General features: G+C 43.3%; 1 protein-coding gene across 2 annotated transcripts; it reads right to left on the bottom strand.

Moving 5' to 3' along the window:
- Window positions 1–996: 996 nt before the first annotated feature.
- SUSD2 (sushi domain containing 2) lies at window positions 997–22,194 on the bottom strand. Of its 2 annotated transcripts, none has more exons than XM_063351332.1 (15): window positions 22,043–22,174; window positions 19,498–19,702; window positions 17,999–18,150; window positions 17,343–17,510; window positions 16,938–17,112; window positions 16,297–16,498; window positions 15,054–15,139; window positions 14,181–14,449; window positions 12,704–12,847; window positions 11,026–11,178; window positions 10,452–10,700; window positions 9,053–9,325; window positions 8,430–8,612; window positions 3,486–3,576; window positions 997–2,095 (listed from the first exon to the last, which is right to left on the bottom strand). In XM_063351332.1, exons 1-15 carry the CDS (start codon window positions 22,107–22,109, stop codon window positions 2,014–2,016), a joined length of 2,499 nt encoding a protein of 832 aa, XP_063207402.1. In that variant the 5' UTR covers window positions 22,110–22,174; the 3' UTR covers window positions 997–2,013. The 2 variants fall into 2 exon arrangements, with proteins under 2 accessions (XP_063207402.1, XP_063207401.1); XM_063351331.1 differs by having other exon boundaries at window positions 998–2,095; window positions 19,498–19,705; window positions 22,043–22,194.
- Between the last annotated feature and the right edge of the window lie 899 nt (window positions 22,195–23,093).

The following is a 23,093-nucleotide window of genomic DNA, read 5'->3' as shown; positions in this document are numbered from 1 at the left end:
GGAGCTCACTGTGACGGGAGAGTTACCAAGACGGAGCAGAAGGAACAGCTTGTGGTGGTGGGGGGGTGGGTGTTTGTTTTTACCACTGCTTTGTTTATGATGGGAGAAGCCAAATAGTTCTGATTCATAGAAATCGACTGTGTTCTCAGATTAATGTACAAATTTTTCGGGAGGACTGGAGTTGTAATTCATTCTGTATATTCCCTCCCCAGTCTGAGCCACTGACATGGAGTGCTGCTGGCGTTCTGTCACAAGCCATGGTGTGTGCAAGGAGCACTTCCTCGTGGCACAGGCTGTCTAACAGCGTATGAGACATTACACTGGGATTTAACGACCCACAAAATCCTCCTCTCCGTGGATGTGGACCCCACTGTGTTACCCATTCACCCATTTCCGATTCCATTTTATCTGGCATTCTGTTCCTTAAGGACACTGGTATGGAGAAGGCTTACAAATTTTTAACACTGCGTTGGTAACGAAGTTCACAAAGTCAACCTTATATATCCCCAAATGGCCGGTTCAGTCTTCCGGCACTCCTGGGCAAAATCACCATCCTTCGTTCTGCTGCCCACTTTCTCCACTAATCAGTTGCACACCGTTGAGATGGGTGTATACAGCGGTTGCACATTTTTATTTTTTAAACTGTAGCACACTGGCAATGGACCGCCAACTTGTTGCCAATGATCATTCCCCCCTTTTCTTTCAGAGTTCTTTTTTTACAAGATTTTTTCCTTCTTTCCTGTTGTACAGAATTGTTTGTATTTCAGCTTACTGTATGCAAGATCACTTGTTCTCATTTTGTAATTTTCTGCTTGTGGTTTGTGGTCTCTGTTTACGAACAACAATGGCAACAGCAATGGCAGCTAATAAGTAATGAATAATTTTATACTTCATAATAAATTGTCTGAGGCATTTCTTTCAATTTGTCTTGTTCCCATTACAATGTAAAATCTGTACAGTTTCACTCATTTAGTTTTCCTGTATGTTTGTTGCAGAGTTTTGTCCTTGCTTTTTGAAACCACTGTGATTTTGGAGTAGTTTATGAATTAAAGACTGTAGAAAACCAGACCAAACGACCTGCAAACGTGAGTAATTCTTTTGCTATCAAAAGAGTTGGACAACACAAAACCAACTTCACAAACCCTTTGGGGTGTAGACAAAAGCAAATGGTGATTGGTTTTGGTAAAAGGATTCTGTAAAGGGTAGTAGTTCAGAAATCACTTTTTAATGAAGATAATGAAACAGACTGTAATACAGGTAGGTATTAAAACAGAAACAGTAGGCATGTTGCAGTTATTCAAGGAAAACATTGCAAGTTTTGCAAAACATTTCCAGTGCAGGTAACAGATTTTTTTGTTTTGAAGATGGAATCTAATTGCACGGTTGAATAAAGATGGATTTTAAAAAAAATCATTAGAAGTTAACCTGGAAGGAAAGGTTGAAAGGTTTCATTTTCTCAGTATTTCCCCTCCCTGCCCCCACATTGTGTCCTTTTAAAATTAGAGCAGGACTGAAATAAAAGTGCCACTTTGAGACTGTGTTCAGAGACTTGAATGCAATGTTTAAATATCTACAATATCTCTCCCTCCATACTAAAAAACACCCCAACAATCTGCAGATTCAGCCCCACTTGCCAGTAGTCCACCTGACGGTGCACCCGCTTTCACATCTGTCTAAGTCAGCCTTACGTGGCCCCAGAGAAGGTGAATGTTTCTCTGACAACGGCCAGCGTAGTCGGCTGGGAGTCTTTGCATTTTGCCAACGTCAAACTAGTGCCCGTACCTTGGAGACTGATGCTTTCGGAAGCGTTATCCTTCGCTCCTGACAGGCGGTGGGCTGAGCCTGCCACCACGTCATCCCAGGACGCTGGTGAGCATTTCCCGTACAATTCCACGCTCATTACATTAAAAGCAGAAATCAAATAATAGTATACTGTATGAAAACATTGTTCATGTTTGGAAAGTCTGTCTTTGTTGCTGTGGACTATATCTGCTATGCTTTTTCTGTATTTCATTAAAAACTCCTCTGGAAATTCGCTGTTTCTTGGTCAGATCCAACTCGCACCTCTGAAAGAAGTTTCTGGTTTTCTTTGCGCCTTTGGAAGAAAAGACAAAGAACTAGATTAAAACCAAAAAAGGCTAGAGATGACTGTTAAAGTAGTTCCCACAATGTCATTGCTTAGATCAAGGTGAGAAGAATATTGGGTTAGGTGGAATAGTAACCTTGCACCAATTTTTAAAGTACCAGTTCTGTGTAACTGAACTGTGTAATTCAGGTTTTTTAATTCTTTTTTGCTGTACAATGAGGAATTTAGAGTGTTGGTTCTGCAAGCTGCTCCCAAATGTGACAAGTCTATGCAGCTGTAATAGCAGCGTTTTAAACCAGTTGGTTTTATATGTGGGGATCTGCTGTGTGTAAAATTTGGCAAATATGGGAGGTGTCCCTTGTCTATGCATTTTTATGTATGCAAAAAACATTAATGGCTGCAGTTACCCACCCTGTGCTGAGTATCCATTTTGGGTTTGGTTTTTTTTTTGTACAGGGGAGAAAGAAAAAGTGTTTTGGGTACGAGTGTTCTCTGTGAAGTGTAGGAAACAATGCTTATGTCATTTAAAGGGAAGGGGCAAAATTTAGCAGTGTCTCTGGCCCTCTGACAGACAGAGTTAATTGGTGGCTGAGCTCAGAATGAGGGGGCTGTATTTTCGCTGACGGCCACGGCTCTCCTACTGCTTTCTGTTTCAAGAGCTTCTGCAGTGAAGAACCTGTCAGAAAGGCACGGAGCCAAAAATATTAAGTGTCTTGTTAGCACTGGCTAACAGAACGAATTATATACAGAATATATGAAATCATAGAAACCTTTTAAAACAAAGGACTGAAACCTCAAAGAATTAATTTACTAGCCACATAACCTTTTGTGGAGACTTCTTTTAAAAATGTCATATTTTTTATAGCGAGTTTATTTCTGTGTGGTAGAAAGACTCCAAGAATGGGCAGCAAACTGGAAATTCTATTCACCTCTTTGGCACAAAAGACATGTAAGCATTCTCGAGGCAAAGTCATGCATGTCGAAAAGTGGGAATATGTTCAAAGCTATGTGGACAGTTACAGAATCATGCAATGCGCTCCTTAGACGGTACGTCAAATTTACCTGTTGGTATCATAAGCACACCTCTTCTGAAACAGAACATTCAATCAGGTAGCCTTATCACTTGACAAATAAATTATTTTGACCAAAAAGTCCTGTTCCTAACCAATTGATCAATCAATCACAGGTTTGCGTGTCCTGATAATACAATTCCAACTTTGCTTCATAGTCTTCCAGCGGGACACAAAGGCTATTCAGACCTGATTTTTTTCATAAGTGATCGTAGCAGGAAGATATTGTGTTTGATTGCTTTGTCATTGAGAAAAATTATTAAAAAGATCACAACGCTTGCTATTTCTTTAGCGGGTTCATTTGTGTTTTCAGTTCAGTTGAGTCTTACCTCTCCTTCCTGCACAAGAAAGTCAGACGTCCCAGGACTGCAAGACCGACTATTCCAAATACACAGCCAAGAAGAATCATTTGTTTGATATCTGAAAACCAGAGACCAACCACAACAAAACAGGAAGACACTGATAAATTTCTTCATATCTGTTTGAATGTTGTCACATATGACCATTTTTTAAATTGTACATATAGTGTTAATTTTACTGTTCTTTGTATTTGTGGAACCAACTGGTAAAGAGTGGGAACTCACAAAATTCCTACATTTGGCAGTTAGGGCAGGCGGCTGCGAAAGCCGTTCTAACACAAAGGGCGGATGGCTAGTGGTTCATGTGTAGTCAACGTCACGAATGTACAACATTTCTGTAGAACTGTTCATCCCAACAGCTCACAATTTTTCAATCCTTTTTCCATACGGTTTGATTGCCTTAAAAATTGCCCCTATTTTGGCATTAAAAGTTTTGAAACCGCCTCTGCTGCTTCATGCTCTATGTGAAAGAGAGCAAAAGTGACTGTCCTGACGGTACAGTGAAGTGCATCAGACAGTATGAACATGCTGAAAGTGTCAGTTTAATTGTATGACTGCATCATAAGGACACACGGAAGATGTAAAGAACCCAGATATGAATCAAACTTTGAATAACAAATCTCTTCTTGTTTTCTTATTCTACTAAAGAGTTGCAGGGTACCGGTTCTGTCACCCACCTCCTGACGAGGACAGTGCCAGCGGGATGCCGCGTGGCTGTGGTGAGCGACGGAAGCTAAAGATAACACGCAGGTAAATTTTTCATGACACATAAGAGGACTGGTAAAAGCTTAGGAGCTGCAGCACCCGAAGTGAACTGTCTGGGAGAAACAATGCTTCCTGAATTTTGTACCCTTTAAGGAAAATACCTGCTGGAGTACCACTGCTGAGAAGCTACAGGTGCCAGTGTGGGCAGCCTTTGTCCCAGGTTCAGTGTCAGAGTCAAAGACGTGTAGCTCCTTGGCTCTGAGACACTCTGGTGTCCTCAGGTCAAAGCAGATTCGATGTTCTGCCCTTTTTCTGCCCCTAGTGACACCGCCGTGTGCGTGGATCAGGGCGCACTACATAACTAGCCTGTTCAGAGGCAGGTGAGCAGTGGTGCAGCTGAGCTGGAACGCACCTGGGCTGCGTTTTTCCAGCCCTTCCTTCCACAGCTTTTTGGTACCTGCAGGAAGAACCGCCCCAACTGCAGCCCAGCACATAGCGATGGCAGAGTGATGTTTCTTATTTGGTTTGTACTGAAGCTTAAGTAAAGAAATGGGTACGTAAACTGTCTCACTGCTCCTTCATCCAGTAGCTTCTGTACAAGGCTCAAAAACTTCCTTCCAGGCAGGATCCCTGGTTCTGCCAAGGCATAAGAACCCACCACTGGCCTCGGTAGTTTGGTCTAGTGGTGATTTGCCTCTATTGTGAAATCTTTGTATTGAATTTATAATCTCAGGTTGTATTTCTTAATTGTAATATGCTTTGCAGCCAGTCTCCTGGAAACAATAGGCAGACAACAATTCCATAATAAGCAGACCTAATGGTTTTTGGCATCCTCATCTGAGAAAAAAAGTGCAGAAGGCTAATGAGATTTCTGACAACTTTCCAAAAAGGACTGTATTTACACAGGGCCTGAGCCTGGAAAATGAAACCTAAAAGTGAGAAGAAGGGGGGTGGCGGGAAGAGGAAGAAACAAAAGACAGACAAAACCAGATTGCACTTAACACCAGCAAATTATTGTCTGTCACAAAGAGACTACATGTATATATGTTGCTAAGGTTTTATAATTTTTAGCTGCATTTTACTTCTGTTTCTACTCAATTCTTTTTGGTTTTGCTGAATGGTTTCTTTTTCTTCTTCTATGCGATATTCTGTGAAGGGAGGTTGCTGTGGTACTGGCAAGCCTTGCAGTGGGATTGTAATTAGAAGCATAGCAAAATAATTATTAGCAGAGGATTTCCATGGAAACTTTAATTCAAGGAAGCAAAACTCAAAAGCAACAATATGCAGGCCCAACAGCATAATTTGTATTTGAAATTTCAAATACAGAAATGGATTTTGCAAAAATAACCGGTCTTCAATTTTCTTGTTTCCGCCTCTCTTCCTATCCTGTTTTCGCGGACCTCATGCCTTTATTTTAACTGCTCTAGCGTTTGAAAAACAGGGGCGTACAGCAACTGAAAAACCGTGGTGATCTGCAATACAGAGCTTGAAAGTGATGTGCCACAAGACTGCAGCAAGTGTAACGGGCCCAGCACTGTAAAGCAGCGCCCCTGGAAGCCGAGAATAATAGAGGTCCCCGTGTCCGTGACCAGCACGAAGGAAATGATTTGAAAAAGTGTGTTTTAATAGTTCGTGCTGGAAGTAGGGATGTGACCACTAATCACGGTGGCTGCGTCAGTGCTCACCCACTCAGGCACCCAGAAATTTGGAAATGCCGTCCCTTAATTTTGTCAGCATTTTGCTGGCCCGGAGAAGCCCCTCTGTCACAGGACTTGATAACGTGGCCGTTGGTGAGCCAGCAGCGCGCTGCTGTGTAGAGAGGAGAACGGTGAAGAAAACTGATTCTGGAAACAACAGATTTTGACAACATGAAGACCTTTTCGGTACTTAACACTGAATTCAGAATCAACGCAAGGAAAACTGGCGCTGGATTTCAGCCATGTTTTAGATCAGAGGTGGAAATGTATTTAGCTGAAAGCAAGTACTAACTGTCCACGCTATAAAAACACTAGAGGTTTAGACACAAATGAGAGGAACTTTGGACTGTTTTGCCTATCTTCTCTGGAGACACTTGGACCTATCAATAAAATAACCTTCTCCAACAGAGACTGATACCCAGCAGCAAATCTTATGATGCAAAAGGAGGAACAAGGCTAGATATGAATGGCATTATTAGAGCACGGCAGTAAAAAAAATAAATGAATGAAGAACTGTGTGTGCGATTTGTATTTATATTGTCTCACTCAGTTGTCGGTATCCTGCTGCTGTGGGCAGCGTTGCCATACTCCAGCTTCCCGAGGCTGATCAAAATCATCATTTTTGGCTCACGTTACAAATGAACTACAACCCCAAATATCAAACGGTAAGGAAGGTCTCTGTTACAATCCGATCAATTCTTTCACACCTTGTTGTTCTTTGTCATCTTTCAGGAAACCACATGCTGGCAAGTATTGCGGTTTTTGTTTGCTTAGCCATAAAGCTGCGGCACGTCTCCGTCACTCTGAGTGCAGTTCATCTCTGTGTGTCTTCCAGCTCCTTCCCTCCCATCTCTCAGGACTGGCTTTTTGCCCCCCTTTCTCTAGTGCAAATGTCAGCATCCAGTTTGCTTATTGAGACGGACTGGCTCCTATCCAGTATGTATGCGGTTGGTGGCAGCAATGGAAAAATGTTCTTAGCTTTCAGCTTGGCAAAATGTTTTGCCGCTGACTTTTTAAGATCTGGCCTTACTTTGTAAAGATGTCATTCTTCTCAGACTTTTGGCAGCCCATCCATTATTACTGTGAACTATGAAGCATGCTAAATTATCTGCTAAACTTCTGAATCTCTCGTATTTTCAACAGTTAACTAAAGTACTCCGTATGCTCTGGCCCATCATATGAAACAGAAATGTTTTGAAATGCCTCTAGTTTCACTCTTTACAAAATAACATCACTACTGAGATTGGCCCCTGGGCACGCAACCAGTTGCATATTGATTACTAATAATGGCTGGTCCAAGGAAACGTTCCATTAACGTTCACTCATCTATATAAAATGAAGCAGCGTTCCCTGTATAGTATATGCAAGTGTTCAATAATTCTTTTTTATGCTAAAGTCCACAATTTGCTGCCCAAACTCACTGCGTTTCATCTCACAAATATCACTAAATGTGCAGAACCGCGTTGGAAACGAGCAAGTAATTGGTGCAGGTCTGCAAGAGGCGGATGAAACGTGTCAGCTGGGCAGGAATTCATCGCTGTGTGCTGTGCACTTTCCACGTCTCTCTGGAAGGTGCTCAGAAAGGAGAATGTGTTGATATGAGTTATTTGATGAGTCCTTTCGGGAACAATTGTCTTAGCGTTAAAAGTGCTTCAACGTGCCTTGTGGCCTTGCATCACCCTGGTGCTTTGAAACATTGCCATCTTGAGGACGTTTGGAGTGTACGTGGTGTAGGAATAAAACATGTAGGAATAAAACTGTCAGAAAATACTGGGCAGTTTCCTGTGGATCGCAGAGACAGCCAAACTGCTACTAAATCCAATAATCCCAGGCTAATTGGTATTCTCACAGTAGTGGCACAGGATGGGTAATAAATTTATCTTATTTATACTAAATACTGTTACATCATTTGCAATAATTTTACTGACAGAACGAAGTGTGACAACAAATGGTTGGGGGCTGTGCCATCTTTGTACTTGAAAAATAGCTCAAATTATGTGGGTACTAAAGGATTTGAATAATCTCTAGTTGTCTATGTGTATGCATGCATGCATAGATTATATATTTATAAAGCTGCTAAAAGAACACTGTATTTACATAAGAAAATTACATGAAAATAAGGATTGTATTTTTGTGTTACGGAATAATTTTTAGCTAAGCACTGTGCTTTCCTGTTTTTCTAACACTGAGTTTGAAATTTATTTTATGTCTTCCACTCAAGAAGCGTGCCCACCAGTTCCTTTCAGCCAAACCTAGAGAAAGGGAAGCATGTAGCCCTAAACCCTTAGAAAAAGTAGATATATGAAATTAAAAAACAAAAACAACAAACCACCATAAACCTGTTATTTAGATTTGAATATTAGTCTTTCTAGAAACCCAGGGATCTCATGTCCAACGTCTTCCCAAGTAAGAGAAGTTGCTTTTGTCAAGGGCTGTCATCATATACTGAGATTGCCTTGTTTGTGATAATGATTTTTTAATGTCAATTTATACCATTTAAAAGGAAACAGACCTGCTCTCGCGACGCAACTGGGTGTTTCTCCAGACCACGTCCCCGTCGCTTGGCAAGTTCTTTCCTTTGCCCCGGTGAGTTCATAGCCCTCGTCGCAGGTGAAAGCGATGGTTGAGCCCAGCAGGTAATTAGTTCCATTCTTTGTTCCGTTGGTCGGATGACCCAGCCAGCCACAAGAGATCACTAGTGAAAGAGACGTAGCTGGTTAAAGTATTTTGGATTTGGACTAGCATTGATTCATCACAATGATTCAAATGGCATTTTAGTGGCAACTCATGGAAAGACAAAGATTTTTAGGCTAACTGAAGGGGAATACTTTCTGATTTTTTAAAAAAATAATTATTTTTAAGTCCGAGGAAGACAGGGGAGGGCATAGAAAATGAAGATAGAGGGTTCTACACCGTGGCGTAGTAGTGGAAGAAATTGAAAGAAATGAATTTTCTGTTTGTCTAACTATCCTACCAGTGCAGAGTTTTCCTGGTACAAGGACAATTTCCCCCCAAAAGAGTGTTCACCGGTGCGTGAACCTACAGTTGAGCAAAGCCTCCTCGAATAGCGTGAACTGTTTACGTGCCCCGCAGAAGGAACTGCAGAGATGGATGCTTTGTGGAATGTTGTATCACCTGGCTTTAGATTTTCTACCAGCCGCTTGTGATTCTGATGAGATCGTCTTGTGGAATTTCCCACTTGAAGGTTTCTTGTTGTCAGGACATCGAATCTGCAGAAGGGGTCAGAGTCACAGAGCGAGACCATGTCTTTCACCAGCGGATCCGCAGGGTCTTCGTAAGGAGTGAACACGGGCAGAAAGGAAGCATTGTGCTTTTCCCCATAAAAGAAATTGTTCAGTAAGGACTCTGTGTCATAAGTAAAGAGAGAAGTTCCATTTTCAACAGCCCCTTGGGAGACAGAGAAAGAAAGAGAGACTCATATATAACCTTGTCTGCAGACCTATACCACCTTCTGCTACTGATTAGTGCACAAACACAGCGAGAGCTGGAAGACATCTACAAAGCCCTGCGGCTTCCTTCCAGTCAAGATTATTTTCCTGTTCATATGCAGCATCTTGACTTAGCACTAAGTTGGCGTTTGGTTAACCTGGTGTTTGATCAATTGCTTAACATTAGATCCAACTAATTGTGTAGTTGTGATTTTACATAAAGATGGTTTTAGATGCCTGCTGGCAAAATGGTGATGAAGAAGTACCTCAGACAGAGCCAGTTAAGCCAAACATGACAAGCAACGCAAATCCTGATCCTGCATGTCCCTAAATTTACCATCTCTGCTGTGGCCCCGCTTTTTTTCTTTTTCACTGTGCTAAATCAGAAAATTCCTGAAGTAGGAGCAGCGTGACTTCTCAGTGTGATTGGAATCCTGGAGTACGGCTACGCCGCGCTTGATACAGACGTCAGCTGGTAGCCAGAGGGTATTTTGCATCACGTTTCTGGCCCATCTCCTAACCTGCTGGCAGGAGGAATGCTGACCGGTCTAATGATGCAGGCTGGGCATAGCAGCCTAATCACTTTCATTAAATGAAAGCAGCCATTCTTATACACACACCTACACCCATACCCTCTTTTTTAAAGCGACAAGTATTAAAAAGTATTAAATTGTGATTTAATAAATGATTTTTTAATTTGTCAGCATGGTACTTGATGGAAACATCACTAATAGTCTGGAAAAAAAGATAGCTGACGCTGGCTATTGCTATACTTCTGTGCCACTTTAGTCTGGTGATGCTGTGTTCAGCTGACCATGGCAGATGGAATTCTGGAAGTGGAAGCTGTCAAATACAAGCTCTGACTCTTGATGGAACAAAGTGCAGAAGGCACCATTGCGGTTCTGTCTTCAATCATTCGGCTAGATAAATTACCCACTTGGGTAGAGGAGGGCATACTTCCCTTACTCCCTGCTCTTCCCCCAGTACTGGTTGCTTAACACAAACTTCATTTGCTAGTCTGTAAATCACAAGCTGGTTTTGAATTTCTAAAGAAAATGTAATAAGGAGCCAGAGAAATGACTTACAGTTAGCTCCAAACTCAAACACCTGCTGGGGACTTGCATGAACTGACATGGTGGTCTTATTCTTGAAGGTATAGTCATCCTCCATATTGCCATTCATTACCCCAAAGAGACCCTGTGTGTGATTCATAAACTTCTCTGGGAGCAGAACTGTCAGGGTCAGAAATCCTCCACTTCCCCTTATTTCCACGCCAGACCCAGAAGAGAACATCACTGTGATGTTCTGATCAGCTGTAGAATGGAGAAAGAGACCTAGAGCAACGAGAGGAAGAGGACAAAATAGTTCATCAGCCATAGGGAACACACTGTTGTGCCGTCAGTTTTAACCATTTTTCATAATGGTTTTTCTCCCTTCCACTCCTGGCTACGTTCTGAGAAGCATGTAAAGGGATGCCACCTCTTCATACCTACGACTGCAGTAAGATGCCTGCTACAGAGTGGTAGTGGGTGACCTGCAGCCTGTTTCACAAAAGGACACTGAAGGGACAGTCGACACGTATGCTTCTGGAGATATTTTTAACTATACATGGACTCTATCGGAATACAATAGCTTACAAGGCCGATATTTGTAACTAACCTTTCAGGTCCAGCCAACTTTGCTCAGAGAAGTTGACGACCTTCTGGTTCAAGAGGACCTGCAGATAATCGTTCAAGTAGCGCACTTCGATCACATCAGAGTTGTTCTCCTGCATGGCCACCGCGGACAAGCCTGTCACCTGAGCCCCAGTTCCTTCCAAATGAAAAAACAACCCCTCAAAATACCGGACATGACATAAAGTAAATATGGAAGGTTATAATGATACAGGCAACCCCCCCCCCCCCGATATTTCCTAAAAATAATTACATGTGATTATTTATATTGGAGGGAATTGCTAAGCATATAAGTCACATAAAAACCCACAGTATAAGCCTCCTACCAGTACAGTATATTGAAAGCAGAATGTTTAATGCTAAAAAAGTCTGGAAATTCTAAGCTCTTCATCCCAATGGCAGTGGCTGAACTATGTAAGAAGACCAGTTGATCTCCTTCTTGCACATTCAGTCCTGTGAATAAGGCCTGGGAAAACCAAAGATAATTTCAGGGAGGGCATGACAGAAAAAGGAAACAGAGTGAACAAAAATTTAAGAAACTGATCTTCAGAATAAACTGCTCAGTGACTCATGCCACTTCACAAACATAGTAAAATCTATCAAGGGCAAAGTATTTCCTTGATAATCTCCATCCTATACGATGCGATATTCAGTATAAGCGTTCGTGTCTACATGGGTGGTGAAACACACAGGCAATTTTTAGTCCATCCTTATAATTCTACCAGAAGCACCAAATCCTTGAAGTGCATCCCTGAGATCAGCCAGAATATTATTTCCTGAGGCAAGCCTGCTATTTTACGTACTGCAAAACAGCACTAGATACAGGAAAAGCGTACCAAAAGTATCTGCCATGAGGCTTTTCAGGTTGTCATAAGAAGCATGATCCCATTCTGCTGTTTCATTCTCTATTTTTCCTTCATTTCAATATGCAGGTATACGACAGCCTCCTCCTTACAGGCTGGTTTGCAATCTCCCCTTTCAAATGATGAAGGTCACAGGTACTCCGGGAAGCTGCTTCTGCCCTAGGTTTGGTTGTACCAACAAGCCAAAAGACCAGGATAATCAGGCCCTTTGAATTAAAAAAATCACCCCCTTAACCATCTTCTCACCAGACGTTCTGTACTTTTCTGTACTTTTCTGCTAGCTTGAGTTGCTCAGAAAGAGTTTTCTCACCTCCAAAGTATGTTTTCTCAGCTCCTTCTGGGATATTTTTCCTCTGTCAACACATGCGTGTGTATACAGCTAACACAGAAATAAAATAAAGCAGGCATACACTTACCTCCTTTCTATTGGTTTTCAGCTACAATACTATCAAAACGCAATCAGGCTGTTGACTGATTCCTAGAACTGACCTTTTGTTTCCTTATAGATGGGAATGGGCATGGAGAGAAATGAGAATAGTTTTCTTGAGCTCTTAAACACAACAGAAAACCTTACACTTCCGTTACTCAAACCCAATAAAAGTGGCAAATATTCTTTGATTAGGAAGTTATTTTTTTCCTGAACATTTTGTCTGCCTTCTGATTAGCTTCAAAATGTTGGCCTTTCACAAATGGCCAAAAAAGGAGAAGACTAGAGAAGACAGGAAGAATGCTGTGAAGTGCAAACCAAGCAACCTCAGAAGCTATTATTTGTCATCACTGCTTCCTCTCTTACCAACATACCGTTGGGAAAGTGTACTTGCTGGGTCCTCCCTTGCACACGTAGGGATGTGAGATCAGACTCTACCAACGTGTATTCTCCGTGACCTTTGAAGGTGAAGTTCAGACCATCAAACGTGAGGAAGTGAGGATCCCCAAAAGCAGATGCTGTTTTTAAAAGCAAAAAAAGAGAAAGAAGATAAGCAAAACCTGCAAGCCATTACTCCTCTTCTTAGCTTCATGAGAAAAAAATAATCTCATTGTGGTGATCCGAAGAATGGCATTTAAACAAAGGAAAAAATGCAAGACTGATCCATGATAAACATAATATGAGGGACAGCCATCACAACAGCACTGTGGGAAGAGTGAGAAACATTCCAGTTACTCTTGTTTTCATCGGCCAACGTTTCGTTGGCCAACATTTAGGGCTGCACTTGAAAAGGCTGTTACGGGCAGCAATGCTTACTTGGTAGATCCCCTACCAGAGTCCTTGCCATCAGGTTAGAAGCCTGATTTGCATGCAACGTATGGGGAGATTTGATCACGAACACAGCGCTTGCCCAGCAATCGCTGGACTGAGTCTCACCCTGGTCACCATCACTGGACCAGATCTTTGACGCTGTCTGGCAGACAGACTTCTCAGCTTTCCTTCAGACCTGCCTTGGCACCACAAACTCATCTGGACATCTGGACTCTCGGCTGACTTCTGCTGCCATCTCCCTGCCCACCCAGCCACGGGCTGGCAAGGACCTTGCCCTTCCAACTTGTTGTCACACATGGCTCCCAGCTCCCTATTCCTTTGTTGCTTCCAGACAGGAATATTTGATGGGGGAAATCAGGACAGACTTTAACTCTGCACTGTTGCTAGTCCTGGGAGAGTGTCGTGTTGTGTCACATCACGTCCTAACTACCTCTTTCAGTGCCTTCTGCAGTTTTCTCCTTTTGCCTGAAGCAAACCACTGCCTTTTTGCACTTTCCCTCTTTATGGGAGGCCTCAATCCTGCTGGACACCTCAGCACCCCAGCAGCGTAGAAGAAGGCAAGATGTGCCAACAATAGAGATATGGCAAGACTTCAGGACTGCTTAAAAGCAGGGGCAGGAACAAAAGTCACACTTGTAAATGGTAGAACTTCCATATTTGATATGAGTAGCATTTTTCAGCATAACAGCTTTTCTAGCTGTCGTTAACCATCCCTAACCATCTTCTTTCTGAGAAAGTGCCCACTGATGATGGGAATCATGGATATTGACTACTAAACTTTGGCTATTTAGGTTCCAGGGGTTAATGAGATGCTCAAGAGCAGAAAATCTTGCAGGACAATTAAAAACCACATACAGATTTCGCCACTGATAGTTCAATAGAAACCTTCCATTGGAAATTTTCCACAGGACATTGTAACCTCACCCTTGTCAACTGACACATACATATACAAATATATTCTAAAAGCCAACACTGCATCAGAAGAAGCTACACTCCATAAGGGAATTCTGAAGCCCTTACCAGCTCGAGGCGGGCGGTACGTCCGGCAGTCGCTGGAGGACCGTTTTTTCATATAGACATGACAGTTATCAGACCACAGGCAGCAGTAATAGAAGCTGATGACGTCGTAAAGCCAGTGGGAAAAGCCAGGTATCCGGGGGGGCTTCAGGAAAGGTGGTGAGCCCCAGTCGTGGCCTCGATCGGGTGTGCTGCCTCCCGTGGAGTCGTGCGTGAGGATCTGGGCCCCCGTGCGGTCGTAGCAGCACTGCTGTCCTGCCGCGTACCGGGGGCTGGTTGGGAAGAAAGTCACCAGTCAGCTCGGTGAAGTCCATTCGTATTTAGAGGTTACCTATTGCCTTTTTGTGGATATTGCTAAATATTTGGGTTGCCCAGCTTTATATGGTGTCCGGAGACGATACCTCCCAGGTAGACTTCTCCCCTCCCGCCCCTGACTCTGTTCTTATAAATCAGACCAGATGAGGGATCGGGAGGGAGGGTTTTTAGCCAAGGCAGTGAGGAAGTTCTGCAGGCCTTAGAGCTACACCAACATAGCACTCTTCAAAATTGTTCCGATAGAAAGAGCGCAAAGAATAACTTGTTGAACTTAAGTAGACCAATACAGGAAAGGCTTAATTAGGCCTAATCAAATCTCTTTTAGGCATTGGTGTTTGTTTTGGTATCCTGAGATTTAGCACGGTGCAATTAACTGTTTATTAAATCCAGGGTCGTAACTTCACCTCAGCAATGAGGGCCGATACCTGAATAAGAGGGAAACCAATGGTTGCTGCAAGCCTGAGACTTCAGAGTCCAGAGACCTTTGTGACTCTGGGACGCTGCTGTCTCTGAGGTGGAACAAGTCATCAAAAAAATGTGGTTTTAAAAAATTTTCTTTACCTGGCTTGGATGGCTCTTACACAATGCACTGCGCCGGGGTGGTAAGTACACACACTCTCCTTTTCAATGTCACAGCCGTAATCTGTCTGAAAAAAGGTCAACGCTCACGCTTAATGGGGTTCTTCCCCCATTGTCCTTCCTATTTTCATGTCCTCTCCCCACCCTTTGTCTCTGAGGTCTGTGTAAAGTCTGGTTGCAGCTGGGTGTTGAGCAGCACGGAATGATAAGAAAAAGTGAATTTAATACTGAAGTGATCGGAGCACCCTGTTAGTCTGACCTGAGCATCTTATGGTCGATTACAAGAGGCCTTGAGGAACAGATGCAGCTAGATGGGGATGTATAGCAGTATGTAGAGTATTATGATATATAGTATTATATAGTATTATAGCTACAAGTGCATAATAAGCACAGATCAAACCAGACTAAACTTTTGTCCTACGTTCTTAGACAGAGGCAGTGTAGTACATCGAATTTTTTTCCTGCATGTGCTTTTAACTGTATCAGATAAAATGCACGTTGTGTTTGGAACTTCATAACCAGGAAAGGATAATAACAAAATTACCTAATGTTTGGGGGTTTTTTTGTTTTTTGCTTTTTAATATGCATGAACACACTGCCACCATTTGGTATCATAAACAGGAGAGGAAGTTACCCTGTCTGCTCCTCAGATCAGCGCTGTAAGTGAAAGCGTAGACTAAATGGCAATTGATTTCTTAGCTTTTCTTGTCCTTGTTAACAGTGAAGCTGAGGAGGAGGAAGGAAGCCGGGGACAGGAAATAATGGATTATGGCCGTGGACTGGAGCTCTGAAGTACACGGTGGGAGGGTTTGCAGCAAGTCCTGACGCGCTCGGCAGAAGTGTGGGCTGCTGCTTCTGGCAGGGGCTATTGCCTACAAAGCCAGGCTGCCACCTCGTAGGGTCTCAAAGAAGGCATCCCTGCGCCCAGCTCCGCAGAGCTCACTGCCCTGCCTCAATGATTCCTGTCTACCGCTGGAACTACTGTCGTAATTCCCCGTTGGAAGGGGATTTCTACCTGCTGTGCTAGAGGCACGTTTTTATTCATACTACCTGGGTACGCTGTATCTGACCCTGCCATTTGACATGCTACTTGGGCAGATTTAAATACAATTTCTTTTCCTTGTAATGGCTTTTAGAGAGGGAAGAGGGGTGTGTGTGGAGTCTGGAATTCCCTAAGCTTCTACATGGAACCGTAATAAGCCAGAGGGATCGATTAATAACTCACATGGAACCTGCCAGTGTCAGCTCGTGCCTGTGCCAAGGTGCAAGGGCAATCTATAATTTCTTCCATGAAGTCTGGAAGCTTCTCCTCCTTTTTCTCCCATTCTACACATTTCGCAGTTGCCCATGCATTTGGGTCATTTCTGAAGTCTTGCCCAAGGTGCCAAGCCAGTGCATGGTCTGAGCTCCAGACTGCTGGAACATTGCTGGAAAAAAAAGAGCCAAGAAGTAGATCTGAGAGCTGAACAAGCACTGTTTTGACAGTAACGCTCTGTCTTAATCACTGACTATAATTACGAAGAATCTTTCAACTTGCGAGTTGTTATTCCTTTACAAAGGCAACTGCTTTCTTTTTCCTGCGAAAAGTTACAACAAATCAAAATTTTCCTAGTTTAGAAGGTGACCCGACAGCATGCAGCACGTATGCAATAGCCAGACTACATTTTAGCATTTGTGATTCTGGCTCACACGGATCTTTTTAGAGACCCATGACTTTTTCTCACTTTTGCCCTTCCAGTTCTCTCCCCAATTTTTCATGTGAAATGGAGCCCGAGTCCCAGTTTTAAACATCAAAGGAGACAGCAGCTGTAATCCAGGAAGCAATAATAAGGTACCTATGATAAATGAATGTTGCGATGTACTTGCCTCTGCCCGTCAGGATAGCTGCTGGGTGTAATTCTCAAAATTCCATAGTCCCACGTACTGTAATTTCCTTCAGCGGGTACAGGAATGAAAGAAAATTTCCCGTTATTGGGGATTTTTTTGGCCAAAGTATAAAGATATTTCCATTCGGCCGACCAGTTTTCTGAGTAACTGTCACCTGTCACACAGAGGAAGAAAATCGTTTCAGGTGCTGGAAAAGAACAATCACCACAAGACTGAAATCAGGTGTCTCCACTCACGTGTAAGTGAAGAGGGAAAGCTGCCATTGTTGCCATGAGGTATTTATACTTGCAGAGCCCTTGTTGAGCCATCCCTGTGATGGTGGGCCGTGCAGGGCTCTGTGTGAGCCGTCCCTGTGATGGTGTGGGTAGGACAGTGTCACTTTACCTGTTTCCTGGTATCCCCAGACTTCTATGTCGATTTGGGTTTCTGTAAGTGCCTGCTGTGTCCAGGTAAGCGTTAAGTTTCCATCGGTGTTGGGGGTGCCATAGTATTGCCATTTTGTCTGATTGACCAAGGTGCATTTTTCTCCATCTGAAACTTTGCTGTGATGTACTGCATTACAGAATGGAAAAAAGTATTAGTGACGCTTCTGCTTTGCATAGCTCTGACAAGATGCCACTGTATTATTTAAGATTTAGCAGTATTTCCTGGGTATCTTTTCTAACAGGGTGCATGATACAAAAAGAATAAGCCGAAGCTGAGAGAATGCAGCCCTTAACTAATGTCTGTTGTCCTCAAGTTATGGCACCATGATGCTGTTATTCTCTGATAGAAGCAGCTAGAAAAAGGGAGCTGTCTTGGTAAACCACATTTTTAGGCAGGATTTTTCATGTGTTAATGCTGCTGCTGCCATATAGCAACAGAACTCAATTGCTGTGAAAGTTCATTTCTCCCAATATGAATTAACATGAGGGCAGCAAGAATCACTCTTTCTGAGGTCAAACAGCCTGTTAAGGCAGCAGCAAAGTGCTCAAAAGGGAAAGGCTTGTGCCCGTGGAGCAAGAAAGAGAAAGAAGAGGCATACTGTAGAGTGAGGTAACCTGATAACCAAGTTCCAGAGTACGGGAATGTCACCCCGCCATCTGTAGAAACATCAAAAGGGATGAAACCAGTCTCATACAGCAATGGGGAGGTGCAGTGGACTCTTCCATCCTGAGCAAGATACCCCCTGGTTTCGATTTCCTGCTTGAACCTGTTGGTGTTAAAAACACTTTTCAGTGTCACTGAGAGAAGGAAAATTCAGAATGTCTCAGTTGTGTTTCATTAAGCAACCTTGTGGTGTGTGTAGATCGTGCCAAGTCCCGTGGCTGTTTTGCTGGTAGCAGTGAATATAAACTGGAAAAATTAGCGTGTACTTTGCGCTTATTACACCAGTGTGGATTCTGCTGTGCACTGCACAAATATACAACAATCTGCAAGCCTTAGATTTACTATTTAATTTCTGGGGGAGAGGGGCATGGTTAAATGAGCCACAAATAACAAAGGGATAGGAGGAAGACGAGGGTGATGCTATAGGATTAATAGGATTACGGGGTGGCTAACGTTGACCATTGCAAATTCCTGGGTTTGTGGGGTTTTTTGGCTGGTAAGCCCTGTGAACACAACAAAAGTAATTTCATGCTGCTCTAGAACTTCTGTTGCAAAGATTAACTCAAAACTTATTGCTTGTTATTGAACCATCTGCTTCCAGTTAGGGCTCTTGTCCGGTGCGCTCAAGTATGGTCCCAGCCGTGACTCTTCAGGGCTGATGGATGGTGGCTGCGCAGCTACCCCGAGTGCCGTACGCAGGGAGTTGGAGCCTGCCAGGACGCAGCCCCTATTTTGTCTGCACCGAGGCTTGTCTTGGCTATGATAACGTGACTGTGCCGGTAATTCAGAGTACACGCTTGTGTTCTACGGAATTAATGTCTGGGTCCAAGGTTTTCCAGATGGAGAACTAAAAACCCTCTCAGGTGCCACTGTCCTGTTGGGAAGGACTCCAAAATCTCACCCAGAACCTTATGTGGAAAGAATGTCAGGGCACTGGGGTCAGTAAAATTCCGTGTACCCTAGGTATGACATGTGTGACATGTGCCTAAGTGTGATACAGGCTGCCACGCTCAGGAGCCACAGCTTACAGCAAAAAAGTGCCCTACCTGCATTTTCTTCCTGTTGCTTTCTCATTCAGATTAAGAAATGAATACTTCATCGCAAAATGGAAATGCTGAAAAAAATATTGACAAGAAAGATTCCAGAAAAGTAGCTCTTTTAGAAAACTCACCATTTTGATATATTAACGGAAGAGCTAGCAGAGTAATGATTGTATTGCACAGTAACTCGACCTAAATGAAATGATCCTGTGTAGAAATACAGACAACACGCCTCCTTGAGGGTGAGAGTTAGAAGAACCCGTGCGTGTTTCAGGACTCTGACAACTTTATGAAGTAAACTTTCACTCCTGTATAGACAAGTCTTGTTTTGTGGTAATTGCCTATTGTTGGAAAGTGAGATGAGAAAGGTTCACCTCCCTTTGGCAGAGGAATATAAAACCATGGCCCACCTGCACTTTATCTCTGAAGAGGCATCAAAAGTTGTATTTTCAATCAAAAAGACTTTGCCTCCCATTAGAGATCCTGAGTATGGAGAAATCTGAAGACAAAATTCTGTATAATCAGGACAGCAAGTCTTCAAGGATTGGCATGTTGCCTGGCAAGAGCAGGTACCAAGCCGCTCCCCACATTGGTGTGCGCAAGAGTCTTGAGCTCCTTCTTCAAAGAAGAAAAAACATAGTCAGGAATGTTACTGAACTCTTCTAGATGTTCTCTGAAACAGAAGTACATCATCTATACAGACTACTGTAGATAAATTAAGTATGCTGATTAGGTTAGTTCAGGAATGTATTTAGGTGAAGGCTGTCATCACCTGTGTCTTAAGGTTCCTCCATATTGAATAGAAAAACACACTTATTTACCCACCAGACAGTACATAATTTCACCAACTCCGTGATATTTATAGATCTGATAGAAAGATAAATCTCCAGAGCAGCACCTTGGTTAGGGTTACAGATCGTATTTATTTCTGAGAGGAGGTCTTAGGCAAACCAGAATGGGATCCCGTCACTGTCAACCCTACACGGGAACCAATGGAATGGAAGGCTGGCGCTCTTGGATGAATGGAAAGCTAACATCAGTGACAAAGCGTGCTCTGATACGAGATTATGAAAAGGTACTGAAATGTCTTTTGTACATTTTATTTGAGTTTAAAGAAGGTAGCTGTTAAGATGACTAGGTACAGACAGATGACTAGGCCTTTGGCTTGGGTCTGGCTGAACAGGCCATGAGTAACTACTGGACATGACATGAAACATTGCTCAACATAAATAAAACAGCGGGAAGTTGATGGATGTTACAGTAACACCAAGGAAGGGCTGGATTTAACAAACAGTTAAGGGGGAGTTAAGCGAGATGGACGAGCTGCACAGACAACCGGGAGCACCAAGGGCCTTTTGGGGCGTGGAATCTTGTGAGGACAGCACTGCTTGGGTAACTATATCAGTAACACCATACAACGCTGAGACGACCTGGGTAAGTATCAGAAATTCTAAATTTGGACATGGATGTAGCAAAATTGGGACCAATGATGAAAAAGTAATTAGGGGAGGGTTGCTTATTTGGGAGGACACAAGCAAAAAGAAAGGGAGGGGTCAAAGTGAATGGTGAAGTGAATGGTGAAGAACAAAGTGAATGGGAAAACGGAGACAAGGGAACATAAAAGGAGCTGGTCATACATAAAGAAGCGGCTGGTCAGTAGGTTTCTCTGACTGAGCCCTGCACCTTGTCACCATAGTCATTTTATTAAATTCTGTTGCTATTTTCTGTATCAACTTACTCTCGTGTGCATGTGTGAGTGCACATGTTGTAATGGTAAGTGAACTTCAGGATGAACTAGCTGGTTCCTGCACTTGGAGAGACCCCGGCTCTCAGCTATTGACCATGGAAGGGACTTGACATCTGGGCTTAGCTCATGGGTGTATTTAAAGCCTGCGTTAGGTGTCTGTGAACGTGGTGGGTCTGCGAGCCTAGAGGGAAAGGGTGTGTTTGTGGCTTTGCTAGTGACCTTCCAGGGTGAGCAGAACTGATGTGCAGGTTTACAGGAGCGCTGGCTGTGTCTGGTTGGGTGCCAGCAGAAGCACTGCTCTGCGTTAGCCGGTGCGGCCCGCTGGGCGAATGTGGCGGGTGTAGGACGTGCATCTGCTGCCTTGCCATAGAGCCTCAGCCTCCGTATTGGCTGTAGCTACAAATGGGAACAGCAATATCCACATCCGTGGGACTGAGACAGGAGGAATTCCCTGGATCTGAGAGTAGAGCAGATCTGACTCTAGTGGATTGGGAAGGAGAAATCTACCGTGTCCCAAAAGCTGCTGGAACCACGTACTCCTCCAAGGTCGTTAACAATGTATGAACAAGACCAGGAGAGGAAGCAAGAGTTTACAGTTGCCCCTCATAGGGCTGAAGAGCAATTGCTTCCAGTTCCAGGTGTGTCACCCTCCCTCCAAAGGAGGAGAAAATGTCACTGAGTGTTGTTTGGGGGGGAGGGAGGGAGGGACAGGGAGGGCTGTTTGGATTTTTTTTTTTTTGGTAGGATGGAGAGATCAAGAAAAGAAAAAGGCAGTAAAATATCTGTCTGTTTTTCCCTCTCTGCTGGCCTTCCTCCTTTATCCTGGGGTAATACATGGGTTTGTGGGAGGAAAGAACAGCAACGGCAGTGAGTCAGAAATAAGTCAGCCTTGGTTCTACACCAGAAAACCTGCCTGTGATGGAGGTAAGATGCTTATTCAATATAGGGAGCTAGAAAGTTGCTCTGTGTCTTTAAAAATATTTCCTGCGTTCTCCAGATTGTTTACTTGCAGAAAAGATCCACCATCGACTGGCAATGACAGAGGAAGGGGCTGAAAATGACGCCATGCCAGGAAAAGCCAGCCTGTGTGCCTTTGCTTTAGCCCCTATGAATGGTATCAGTAATTTCTTACCGAGGTGTGTATTCCAAAGTTAAGAAGTCAAAAAAGTTTGTAGTTAAAGGCAGCAAAATTTTTGAAAGTCACTCACCTGCATTCCAAAGAGCAGTGAGGGTGAAGAGAACGAAGAAAGAACCGTCTATGCCAGCGAATTTCATATTTTCTGCAGATGATTCAGGATGGCTGATTGTGGTAGCCTTTGTGCGTGTCCGGGAAAAGCCTTTTATAGAAACACGTGCCCAGAAATAAACAAGATTCTCGCTGTTCAAAGGTTTGTTGTAAACCACTGAAGCAAAACAACTCGAAGGAGATGCTCCTTTCCAGAGGTCACCTCCGATTCAGGAAAAGATGGAGGGGGTGGGGGAATTAGTCACTCGAACTCCTACACATTATTTTAATAGTTACTTTTTTTTCTGAAATGGAAGGGGATGGCGTGTTGCTTTTACAAGCGTTTCTGCTCCAAAGTTCAAGACCATGTGGTAATTGTCACAAAGTGTATGTCTTAATTTTATTGGAGGAACTAAAACCAGTTATCAGAACGATAAAGAATAGATGCTGACAGTACAGTTCTGTTCAGGAGATAATGGGACATTGAGAGAGCACTGTCACTGCACGGTATGTGCCAGCACGAGGGTTGTAAATGAGAGAAGTAAAAAGCGATTCTGAGGAAGGTTCAGTTGAAAATGGCCTGGTGTTAGAGCAACGAAATGCGCTGCAGAAGCCTCCCGACAGAAGCACGAGGATATTCTGGTGAGGAATTAGGGCAGGGCTGACATGGTGACAGCCACAGCCTAACTGTCTGATCCAATAACACAACAGGAACTTTATGATGGAGGGGCTTCAGGGGATACTGAAGGGATGTGAGGCATACCCCACTGACCTGGTGTGTAAAATATCAGATAGTGTATACGATAAGAGCCTCCTTGCACTTGACTGTAGCTGGGTAGAAGAATCAAGGACAGAGGAGAGCCCGGAATAATGACAGGGGCGTCTTGGGAAGCAAGGTTATTCAGACCTAGATAACCGAACCAGTAAAACCATCCAAGGCTGCAATAGCCTGTAATTTTGGTATAGATGTGGCAAAACTGGGACCAGAGGCCAAAAGACAATTAGAGGCATATTGTTTATTTGAAAGGCATTCA

This window comes from Chroicocephalus ridibundus, chromosome 13, assembly GCF_963924245.1.
Source record: "Chroicocephalus ridibundus chromosome 13, bChrRid1.1, whole genome shotgun sequence".
NCBI classification, from domain to species: domain Eukaryota; kingdom Metazoa; phylum Chordata; class Aves; order Charadriiformes; family Laridae; genus Chroicocephalus; species Chroicocephalus ridibundus.
This window is presented reverse-complemented; position numbering and strand designations above follow the sequence as displayed.

Coding starts and splice junctions, on each gene's coding strand:
- SUSD2 (XM_063351331.1), bottom strand. CDS start 22,109: ATGAAATTCGCTGGCATAGACGGTTCTTTCTTCGTTCTCTTCACCCTC. Junction 10,701..11,025: donor AAGTTGGCTGGACCTGAAAG/GTTAGTTACAAA, acceptor TCGTTGCTCTAG/GTCTCTTTCTCCATTCTACA. Junction 3,577..8,429: donor CAGTTGCGTCGCGAGAGCAG/GTCTGTTTCCTT, acceptor TCTGGTTTTCAG/ATATCAAACAAATGATTCTT.